General features: G+C 34.6%; 1 protein-coding gene across 2 annotated transcripts; it reads right to left on the bottom strand.

Moving 5' to 3' along the window:
- Nucleotides 1-791: 791 nt before the first annotated feature.
- LOC107002643 (protein DEFECTIVE IN EXINE FORMATION 1-like) lies at nt 792-10,083 on the bottom strand. 2 transcript variants are annotated; one of them, XM_015200743.2, is made up of 12 exons: nt 9,793-10,083; nt 8,315-8,425; nt 6,599-6,681; nt 6,116-6,233; nt 5,879-6,036; nt 4,675-5,249; nt 4,513-4,583; nt 3,545-3,801; nt 2,115-2,580; nt 1,905-2,022; nt 1,651-1,833; nt 792-1,573 (listed from the first exon to the last, which is right to left on the bottom strand). In XM_015200743.2, the coding sequence occupies exons 1-12, from the start codon at nt 9,924-9,926 to the stop codon at nt 1,256-1,258; spliced, it is 2,592 nt and encodes an 863-aa protein (XP_015056229.1). In that variant the 5' UTR covers nt 9,927-10,083; the 3' UTR covers nt 792-1,255. The 2 variants fall into 2 exon arrangements, with proteins under 2 accessions (XP_015056229.1, XP_015056230.1); XM_015200744.2 differs by having other exon boundaries at nt 4,675-5,120.
- Between the last annotated feature and the right edge of the window lie 2,161 nt (nt 10,084-12,244).

The following is a 12,244-nucleotide window of genomic DNA, read 5'->3' as shown; positions in this document are numbered from 1 at the left end:
GATATTAATGTCGCTCCTAAAAGTCGTTATTAGCGACAAATTCTGTCGCCGCTAAAGGATATTTATGCTGCCGCTAAAAATATTTATTTCTGACATTTCTGTTGCCGCCAAAGGTATATAAATCGCCACTAAAAGGTTTTATTAGTGACAACTTCTGTCGCCGATAAAAAAAAATTATTTGCTACAACTTCAGTCACCGCCGCTAAAGGATTTTTATGTCGCCACTAAATTATTAACAACTCTCACAGCAAAATGATATATACGTCGCCACTAAAAGTCTTTAGTGACAACCTCCATCGCCGCGAATGAATATTTATGTCGCCATGAGAAGTCTTTATTGGTGACAAAACTTTACACCGGGAAAGGTTTTTATCTCCGCGAAAGGATATTTACGTCACAACTAAAAGTCGTTTAATAGTGCTCTTCTAAAGAATATTTATGTCGCCACTAAAAGTTGTTATTAGTGACAACTTCTTTTGCCGCTAATTATCAATATGAATAGGATTGATTAGGTTTGACATTCCATGAAGGTTTAAAACATGATCTTTTCATTCTCTTAACTTATTTAATCTTCCCAAATGTTTCAATTTGAGCACGTAAAAACAAACAAAAATTGTGATAATATATCGAATGAAAAGTATCCCTTCATTATTAAGTAGAGTCTGAGTTTGATTTCCATTATTTTTTAACGAGATCATAAAAACTCAACCACTTCTCGCAACTTTATTTCTACCATTTATCATATGATTAGAGAATTAATAATATTACCATTTATGTGGAATAAATAGGTATTCAGTATAAATGATATCCCTTTTAATAAATCAGTCACTACCGTATTCCATATTATATTGTAACTAATAAGTAGTAAAGAGTTTACTTCCCGGCATCACATTGTAAATTTCTCCTTACATAGTGAACATTTTCTCACAATCTACTCTATTAGTAACATGAACCGCGTCCACGACCATTTGTACTGAGATCAGAGAGAAGGAAATATTCAACTTCACAAAATGCAGTGTCCCTTACATGATCCGTTCTAAGATTACCCCCCACAAAACCAGACTTGATTGGTCTGATCAACGAACTTCCTCCTCGAGTACTCTATTGTTCAAGAACATCCGCCCAGAACAATGAAAATTTTCATGTTTGAACATACCCGGTATCAGTAAGTTAGTTCTCCGCTCAAGGTCCAGAAGGAGTGATTTGCTTCATTTCTTCAACATGATGGAAATTTGTAATATAGGTGACTGCAACATCATAGATCAGTGTTCCGCGAAAATGATGGTAGTGGCATGGCCTCCTGTGGACGAAGGATGACAAGCACACCAAACATTCCCAGCATAGGGAGTACGAGAATCCATTTCAATAGCTTATAATAATGCATATGGAATGTTATAGAGAAATCATCTGAGAAATATAGTCCATTCTTGTCAACCATCTCTAGCAAAACAGTCCCAGCAGTCCTTACATTAACAGTTGGGAGCATAAGCTGATGTTTTCCAGGACGGTCGAATATCTTATTTTGCTTAATAGTTCGTTCTCCTTGGTAATTACCAGGAACTAACAAGCTCACCTGTGTCAATGGAGAAGAAATAACTGATAAGATTTATATAGTAAGCAGGATGGACCAAGAATGTGAAAGCTATTTACCGTGACATTATAAGGAGCTTGAGACCCAGATGGGTATCTGTATTTATCAACAATCTCTATTTCAACCCAAAAGCTCTTGCCCTCTTCATCACGGAAAGCTCTTGAAGATGGAGTTGCATAGATCCCCTGACGATCATTACGGTAAGCAGCATTGTTTCTCCCTTGATTAGGAGATCTCCAAGTCTGAGTGCAGGTATCAATATCAAAAAACACGAACAATTAACCAAAAGCAAATACACCAAATTTTCACTTACCTTGAGGGGATGATGTGGGGCAGGCGTGGAGAAACAGAAGACGTTACCATTCATCGTTGTTACAATAAGATCAAGGTCATCGCCACCATCAACATTATCAGCCAAGACCATGCTGTATCTGTGACAAGCAGAAAATATATAGCAGATCAAAGATAAGTCTACAAAATAAAAAAGAAAAATGGAGAGAGAGAGAATGAATGGTTGTCTTACGAAGTTTCACCAATATCTACAACATCAGCACATGATGTTGGTCCGTCTATGAGATACAAATAACCATCAAATGACATTGTGACAATTGTAAGCCCTTTTTTCTTCTCCCCACGTTTGCTCAAGTCGACGAGAAGTGCTCGATTCATCACCCTACCATGAGTCCTATAAGGATATGGACGTACAAATGAGCCGTCCTTGCCATTCAGAACATATATATTTCCAGAAAGTGTTGGGACAACGACATCCGTATGGCCATCTCCATCCACATCGCCAATGACCGGTCCCTGAGGAACAAGGCTCTTGAGATGCGTTTCCCAAATTTCTGTACCTTGTGCAGTCCAAGCAGCAACATTTCCATGTGAATCTGTTGTAACTAGTTCAATCTTTCCATCATCATTGATATCAGCTGCAACTACTGCTCCTTGGATTTCAGCCATTTCGAGAGGAAACTTTTCCCTGACTTTGCCTGATGTTAGGTCATTAGTCTTCAAAAGATTTGATAATAAGAACAATCATATGAAGCAGAGCAAAACAAGAATTAGGAGGATGACACATTTACTAAAAACGAAATGAATGGAAAACACTTCAAAACCTAATTGCCACTTAGGGACGTGTATGACTGTCCAGCGAAGAGTAAGCCAAAAGTATTGGTAAACCCCGCAAATTCTAAAAATTGGGTTAATTACAAGCTTAATGGATGATAATTAACTCCAAAACTGTGTGCAGACACACACGGGGATGGTAAAGTATTTGGAACGTGTTAACGGGTGTCTCACTTGGTTTGGGATTGGTTGGAGAGGTAGGAAGGACAAAAGGACCAAAATGGAGAAGTTTGAAAAGGACTGATGGTGCCAATTTTTTTTTAATGAAGATGAGGCAGGTTGTGTCATTAAATACATTTACTAAGGGATGTTTAATTTGCACATGTTATAATCATGCATGAATTATGTTGAGTATGCCATGTTAGGCTGGTTTCCTTGATGGAAGTTTAAGGCATCAGGTGCCGGTCACATTCTCCAGATTGAGGCGTGACAGTATCATGCTTGCACGTTTAACTACAAGTGATGCCAGACTTCATAGGCTTAATCAAAGAAGAATCTAGCAGGAAACAGCACTCTTTAGATGATACAGAACATTATAATTACCATGACAGGACATAGTGTTAAATCAATGATGGGTCTCCCATGATGGGAAGATAATTCAGATCACATGGAAAGAACAGTTACGGTACTAAGGTGAATACTAGAAGCTGAAAAATACTACTGAATTTTTTGAATCGAAACAACTGAATAATGGATACATAGGATTCATATTGCTGAATCCAACAATAGGAATGACATGTAGTGGTTGATTGATGGTTTACTTAAACCAGACATCAGCAACACAATAAACTAAAAAATAAGACTGGAAAGACCTTAACAGAGGATTACCGTTGTGATCCAACACATAAAACAAGCCATAGGAGGTCCCAACTAGAATGTCCATGTTTCCATCACCATCCAAATCAACTACCGTAGGAGAAGAGTATATGTAGGCACGGAATGTCCCGTCGTCAGTACTTAAGTCCAACTGTGCAGTCCATTTAACTTGCTTGGTATCTAGATTGAAAACAACAATACCACCAGCAACATATTTTCCTATTTCAATGTCTCCAAGTTCCTTTATATGCTCCTGATTGTTGTAGTACCTGTGAGTGAATTCATGATTCATCAGTTTTTTATTTTTTTGGCTGCAGAATTGACTTCCAAAAGTTCTAATTAGCTGTCTATTACTAGAAGAGACCTTTTTAGGGCTTTTTTTTGAGAAGGTAAGAGAGTCATTAATGAATGGAGCAAAATAAAGGGGCTCTATTTGACAAGAAAAAAGGAGGAGATTCAATCATTTCAAAAGTTATATATGTTTCATACAGTAATGCACATCAAGAAGATCAAAGCAATGTCCTGAGATAAGTAGCATTTGATTAAAAGATCTTGACATGAACAATTGCAACTCCCATATTTATTTGGCAGGATTGTTATGAGTGAAATGTATAACACAGCCTATTAACATTACCAAACTGAAGTTTTAATCAAACAATCCTACATACCCACGTAAACATCCTTTTTCTGGAAGCAGTAATCATTATCCAATCAACAAAACACTCACTTCAAGATACATAATTCAGCCAACTGTCCATATAATAGCAGCAACAAATGTCTTAAATAGCATATACCATACAAGGGGAGGCTTGGTGTTTCACCCTTAATAAATGCTCTGCAAGACTTAATTAGCATATACCATACAGTGAAAACTGAACAACTTCAACATTTAAAGAGCAAATATATAAATCAGCTGAGACTTCAGTCAGAAACCGAGTAACAATGTGAAACCAAAATAGCACCATGGTGAGAAAGCTTACTCATGGTCAAAGAAGTAGGATACTGCAACAATCATCTCCGACACCCCATCGCTGTCAATGTCAGCAATGACCTGATAGAAACAAGGACATCCAAATTTATTACCTGACATTTACCGACTATGAAGTATCAATCAAATAAGCTTTTCTTTCCAAGAGACTTACAGGAGTACATAAAATATGAGCATCAATATGAACATAATTCTTCAATTTCTCATGTTCTGGTTCCTCAAATTCTTCAGTTTTCCATAATTCATCATCATCAAGGTAATCATCCTCGTCATAATCATAATCATCAGGGATATCCTCATTATCCCGGAATAACTCAAATGATGAATCAGCTTCCGCTTCCAGACCTCCTTCATTTTCCACAGTTGCAGTTCTAACATCTTTGGATCCAGAATCACTTTCCTCCGAACTTCTCAAGACATTGTCTTCAAGAAGCCTTCTCCCTTTACTTGTTCCATTCTCTGGGACACTGATTTTCTCATTATCAGAATTCAGAGTAACATTGTTTAAGTTAGTCATTTTAACTTCTCCACCAGCTACACTATCATTTTTCCCCTTTTGGTCCTCAAAATTAGATGAATTTGATGTGTTAGGTGAAACTCCTGACGGCAAAAATATTGAAGCATTAGAAGCGTCATGGTTGACTTCTTTTTGAATAGAATGGGTTTCAGTGTTAACTTCAGATGCAGTAGATTTTGAATAGTTGCCTCCATGAGTGGATGCATTGTGACCTAGGAGAAAACTTTTGAATTAAAGATATGATTTAAGATATAATTCAATTGATGAAGGTCAACATCTAGCACCCACGTCTAAATCAGAATGTAACATCACCAAATAAACAAAAAATAAATTAAGAGTACCTCTTGACATGTTGAGACAAAAATCAAGGAAAAATTAGTCTTTCCGCAGTGTCAAGTCAAAACAAGCACAAGGGTCGGAGTCCCATTGAAAATCAGTTGAATACTAGAAAGCACAAAGAAAGAGGTAGAATTGGCAAATAGGTGAAAAAAGTCGAGTGGCAACAAAAGATGTGCACCGATGCTGAGAAATATACAGACCAAGGTACCAAATTACAACAGAAATATTCGAGTAATAGACCCTACAGGACAACAGGTAAACTAATTCAGTACTGTAAAATCAAGAATATTTTAGCAGTATTTTATTACGGACCTTATTAACAAAAGGTTAACTTATAGAACATAAGGAAATCATGGTTCTATATATAAATGACAAATGTCAGAACACATTTTAAAAAATTACACATGCTGGGGCAGCTAGGTAGCATATATCATAAACAAGCAGGAATATTAAGAGGAAACAAAGTGACTATGAAAAGCAAATGTAAGAGGATAATACTCACTGGCTGCGGAGTCCATGACAGGCTCCTGTATGAGTTGGTCATCATGTACATCTGGATGAGAACGGTCCACCGGGTCCTGTTTCAAACCAACATGCCAATCTTTTTTAACTCTCAGCCGAGGAATCTCCAATTTATCAGACATCAGGTATCCTGAGACCCTATGAAAATCTAAGAAGGTCATACTAAATAAAGAAAATCTCAACAAGACAACAGCTACAAGATATGTTGTACTCATACCTGAAAAAGAGCACCTCACCATCATAGGTGGCCAAACCTATCTCCCTCACCCCATCCTTGTCAATGTCATACAGGAAAGGAGTGGAATGAACAGTTGATTGATGGAATGCTGGCCATCCTGATGATTTGAAGTTATAAAATTTGTACAGATGTCATCAGATTTACACACACAGCTCAAACCTCATTATCATTTCATATACATAATTTCTTCATATTGAGGTGGATTTTTTTGTTTCATTGTTCATAAATTTACATTTTGGTGTTCAATTTATATACAAGCGGGATGTGAGGTATTATGTAGCTCATCTAAAAAGTTCGCATTTATTCTTATAACCTGTGTCGTTCGGACTCTTCAAAAGTATCGATGGTTGCGTGTAGATACTCCAAAAATAGTGTATTTATGGAGGATCCAACACAGGTGTGGCAACATTTTTGGAGTGTCCAGAGCAACATAGCTTATAACTAGCTTTCTACAAATCATACCTGGAACTTTATCTCCATCAGAACCTTCCAGAACTTCTAAGTAATGAACAAAAGAGGGAACTACCACCTCAAGCTTTCCATCACTGTAGTAATGATCCAGAAACATAGCCGAAATGAATAAATTAAGGAAACAGAAAACAATAAAAGATACTTGAGTTCGAAATTAAGCAACTGCATGTGATTTTGTTGAATCTCACACATAACTAGAATAGTTGTAGCTTTCCCCTGCAATAATCTGGGAGTGCTTGAAAACACAGTTATTTGCCTTTTCAACAGACCACCCATTTTCATCAACAAATTTATATCAGGATACATGTTATCTCCTCTATTACTTTCATTTTAAAATAAGGTAAAAGTTCATTACTAAGGTAGTAAAGGTACCAAGATGGTAGAGAGAAGTACAGAAAACAAACAGCCTACTACCCTTACCTTCCTAAAAAAATAAAAAAATCCACGAACTGATCCAGACTAGCTAAACTGCTAAGGTACTACTTTTACACCAAAAATACAGATTATGCATTCATTCTTAATTCTAGATTTGTGATTTCTCTCCTTCAAAGCAAGCTTTTTCCTCTCCAGAAGATGCATACTAGGACAATTTTCCGAATATGCTTCAACACTCTTAAGTACGCTTTGAAGTTGTTAGCTTTCCAATAAGCTCCTAACCCTGAGGCATCACCCATGAAATGCCACAGATATTAAAGAATAATTCCCAAAATTGTCTTCAGACACTACACGGAAGGATTAGATGAATAACTGTCTCCTGGTCCTCTTATACAGATTGCATCTATTACACCACCAAAATAAAGGTTTTCTGCAGGTAATATTGAGTTAGACAAATCTCCATAGCTGCAATCCATCCCAAGCATGTTAACTTAACAGGAGTGCTTTCCTTCCAAATCATCTTCCAAGGCCGATTCTCATCCCAATGCTTGTCTGCTTTAACAAAATAATATAGCAACTTTAGCCGAGAATATTTTATCTTCAGTAGCTGACCAAATCAGAGAATCCATCTCAGTTTAATCTATAGAGACTGATTCCAGCTGCTGAAACATTAGGAAAAATCCTCTACCAAGCAATCATTTAGATTCCTCGGAAATAAATTTGCCAACCTGAGTTTGAGTGAAATTCAGCAACAAAGACTCCTTTATTAACAGAACAATTAAACTATATAGGGAATTTAGCCTTCAGAATTCTTATCTAACCCATAAATCTGTCCAGAATTTGATCCTATGTCCATCTCCCACCTCCAGCTTAGTGTATTCGATGAATTCTTTCCATGCATGCTTATACCCTTACAGATACTCCATTTAACATTCACTTGCCTAGAAGATCTCTAGTCATCCTTTTTGCCATGTATAGCATTAATTATCTTCTTTTAGGTTCATTGATCTCGAAGTTATATCTCCAAAGTCATTTGAAGAGCAAGGTCATATTGTGCAGTTTCAGATTTCTTACACCTAGTCCTCCATCCTTCCTATCCTTGAGAACCACCTGCCTCTCGTTTACTTTTAATAAAATAACTGCATCCATGTCACTGACATTTGTTATTATAACTATTATTCTCTTGATAATAATTGACCGCTGTACCACTATGGAAGCAAGTAGTATCAGAAAGTAAACAAGAACACTCATCTTAAGGCAGTCATCACACACTCAGAGAGTGTAAAAGCAAATGAATTACAACCCAAAGGAAAGATGCTTCTATCACATTACCTGTTAATATCAGCAATCAACGGGGATGCATATACGCTAGAACTAACTTCTGTCTGCCATCTCAGCTCCAAATGCTGAGGGCACTGTGTATTCAACAATTCATCTTCGTCTCTGCCAGCATAAACACCAAAAGTAATATTAAAAATCTTTTCAGTTTTTATCTTTTGTGTATCAGGCATTGAACCAAAAGTATTTGTCAATGGTACTTCCTCTGTCCCATTTTGTTAGGATGTTTGACAAGACAAGGAGTTTAAGATGTTAATTTGACTTATATACTCCCTCCATCTTAATTATACATCGGTGTTTGTTCAGGCACAAAGTTTAATGTATTTGAATACTTGGAAGTTCAGCAGCTTGAATAGAAATAGAATGGCATGAACAAATTTTGAACCTTCCAAAATGGAAAGACTGTCATATAAATTGAACCAGATAAAGTATAATTTAATAAAAGTTGTAGAAGAAAATGGTAAAATAATGGCTAAAAAGTCTGTTATTATAACAATTTTAGCAGTTTCATGAATGTGAATTCTTGAAAGTTCTATAGAAATCTTAGGCGTCAATTTGTTTGTACGCAAAAACAAATAATTTAAAATTTAAAAAGTGTGTCTGCCATATTAGGAGTAAGCACATATTTAGGAAGATATTAACATCTCCAGTTTGATATTGGTAATAGAGAAAACGATTAAAAACAACACACTCAAGTATCGTCTTTCAGCAAATTTCACACTCCAACTATCATTTGTTCCTTTTGGGAAAATGCACAAGTACCCCCTAGACTATGAACGAAATCCCAGAGACACACTTAACAAAATTAAGGTCTTGCGCGTGGGAGATATTTGGATGCCACGTAAGCCAAAAAGATGCACAAAATTACAAAAAGAAATAAGTTCAGCGGTAATAGGACCTTAATTTAGTTAAAGTGTATCTCTGGAATATCAGTCATAGTCTAGAGGGTACTTTTGCATTTTCCCGTTCCTTTTTGCTACCTAAATATCACCATGTTTTAAAACACGCTTCAACTATCAACTGTTCTGTTTTTTCCTACCTTAACTATGGTGATAGTTCAGTTAGGAAAGCGAAAAACTAATAGTTGAGGCGTGATAATACAGATGATGGTTAAAAACATACATAACTATCATCTTGTCGCAAATTCCACTCCCTAACTATCACTTGGACCATTTTCCTACCTGAATACTAAAAACACACCTCAACTATCAATTCTTCCATTTTCCTACCTCATCTATACTGACAGTTCAAGCAGTAAATGTAAAACTCAGGAAATGCCTTAGTTTAAATGTGTTTTTGATCATTAAATCTCGATAATTAGACACTAAATTGGTAATATTACCAAAAAATTAGGAGAAAATTCTCAATGAGTCAGTATAGCTCTATGTAACATCCTCAAATAAGTGATTATGCAAAATCAAAATCGATTAAACAGCTCAAAAAACACAGAGAAGGAATGAACGGAAACTTACAAATTGGGGTAAGCGAGGGCATCATCAGTGGCTTCCCGTTCTCGAAATTTGTTCTTTGTCGTGTCTTCAGATTGCAGAAAACGGAAATTTGAAGATAATAACAGAAAACAGAGTAGGAAAACCCTAGCTTTCATTGAGATCACCGGAGGAAGTATCGCAATTTCAGACTGCTAAACTTTCCAAATTGAGAGTATTTTTTATACAGAAAAGTCCTTGCTATTCAGTTCAGCTCCGGCCAAAACATTACCCCTTACGGTTTCATATCGTTTCACTCAATCTCGTATTTGTTGTTCGTATTATTAAAAATAGTTACGAATATTATTTAATAAATTATTTATAAAATCAAACATAAAATTGATCAATTTTTTCCGCTTTTACTTTTATAATTTATTAATATATTATTATTTAAGAAACGTATAAAAAGAAAAATGAACGATTAATATAAAACGAAAGAAATACTTTTTGAAAAGTTAAACAACCCACCCTTAAATATACCAAAATAGTTAGTAACCTTTTCATTTTAAACGTGTCATTTGAAAAGTTGAAAGTAAAAAATATTTTAAAAAGTGAAATAACGATCTTTTTAAAATAAACTAATAAGAAACAGAGCACAAACAAATGGAAGGAATAGAGTAAAAATATGTTATTTAGCCATTTGGCTTGATTATTCTGCTTAGATTAAACATTGACTGTACAATCTTATAAATCTTCTTATATGTTTTCTCTTACTTTAACTAACTATATTGTCCAAAAATTCTGCTTGGGAATAATACCTATACCCTATATACATAAAATTCTGATCAAATATTTGCTGCTATGATTTGAAAACTTTAAGAAATTTCCAACTCTTCAGTGAAGACTTTTTCGTGGAATTTTTCCGCGTCTATAATTGAAAAACAGTCACTAACCTAAATTTAGTGATCATATAAACGCTCGAAAGTGGCTAGCCCGCGCTTATTACTATCTTTCCCACTGTGTCAATTCCTTCATAGCCATTTTAACATCTTTGATCTCTTTCAACATGTTGTTTATACAATATCCCAAAGCATACATTGAAATAATTGACTTTTCTTTTAGTTCCTCTCTTCCTTGGTTACTCAATATTCTATCAATCACTTCTTTTGATCTTTCAAAGAAAAAACTTAACCCTCTTTCTGTTTTTTCATTTATTGCGTGATAAACTCTTAAGAGGCAGTAAATGTAAAACTCAGAAAATGATAAAACTTAACCTTCTTTGGAAAAAGCGATAAGCATTTTTTTACTTACGTGTGTGATAAATTAAATTTAAAAAATGTTAAGTGAATAGAAATTTAGAAAAGACTGTCAAGTTTACATGAATACGGTGTAATTATAAAAAAAACCGAAAAATTGAAAAATCAAAAAAATCCAAAAAAATCGAAAAAACCGATTTTATATGATTTAATTTGGTTTTTAGATTTGATTAACCAACATGATTGGTTCAAATTTTTTAAATAAAAAATTAAACCGAATCGACCTATGTACACCCCTAATTGCAATGGAGTACCAAGCCCAAAAGTAATAACTTCGTCATACTTCGTTTTGGGCTCAAAAGTTAAAATCGGGGTTCATGCATGACTATGAGTGGATGTTTTGTGATTTTAAATAACACATTTTATCCTTCAAATATGTTAAATTTTAAGTTTTTGTCATTTGAATGAATAGATCTTTAATTTATCTTTCAACGATTGAATTTATGCCTAATAAGATATGAGCTCTTTAGAAACTGAAGTTATACTCGACTATAACTTGTGGAATATTATGTATATGAAAATATATACTTATGCATCGCCAACAAAAAAGTTATGAGTGACATAAACTAAAGACCAACACAAAATATGAGTAAAAGTGCAACAACCCTTTTGTGATTCATTCCCTTATAGGGGAGAAATTGTTTAGACTTGATTCCTTTTTTAGTTTTTATTTTTAATACATAATAGGTACTCATACAATCAATTTCTAGTTTGAAATTGAAACGTAATTATTATTTTCATAGACTCATTTTTCTTTCATTCACCTTAATAACTAGGATAAAGTCCAAGTATTCTTAGCCCATCTATGCCTAAATATTGACGTTAATATTCTTCAAGATAACTGAACTTAAATAGACCCATGATATTATTACATGCGTAAAAAGAACCATCCTAAATTTTCGTCACTAGGAATATTCTCAACACTTTTCTAGATTTTTATGAAGAACTTCACGCTTATACAAGAGTTTGAGACCATTAATTGATATGTCATGTGACAGTTCAAGGGTATATATAAGATTACTTGATCAAGTATAGAGATGTTTTTAAAATTGTCAATAATTTAAAAATGAAACTAATAATTTACATCAAATTTAAGAATATTTTTAATATTTTTTTTTTTATAAAAATAAAAGGACACATACTCATAATAGAGATGATAAATTAAACAAATTTAGTTTTCT

This window comes from Solanum pennellii, chromosome 10 (genome assembly GCF_001406875.1).
Source record: "Solanum pennellii chromosome 10, SPENNV200".
NCBI classification, from domain to species: domain Eukaryota; kingdom Viridiplantae; phylum Streptophyta; class Magnoliopsida; order Solanales; family Solanaceae; genus Solanum; species Solanum pennellii.
Note: the sequence above shows the minus strand (reverse complement) of the source record. Positions and strands in the feature narration are given on the sequence as shown.

Coding starts and splice junctions, on each gene's coding strand:
- LOC107002643 (XM_015200743.2), bottom strand. CDS start 9,926: ATGAAAGCTAGGGTTTTCCTACTCTGTTTTCTGTTATTATCTTCAAAT. Junction 6,682..8,314: donor TTGATTGCTGATATTAACAG/GTAATGTGATAG, acceptor TCATTACTACAG/TGATGGAAAGCTTGAGGTGG. Junction 1,834..1,904: donor CCCCACATCATCCCCTCAAG/GTAAGTGAAAAT, acceptor ACCTGCACTCAG/ACTTGGAGATCTCCTAATCA.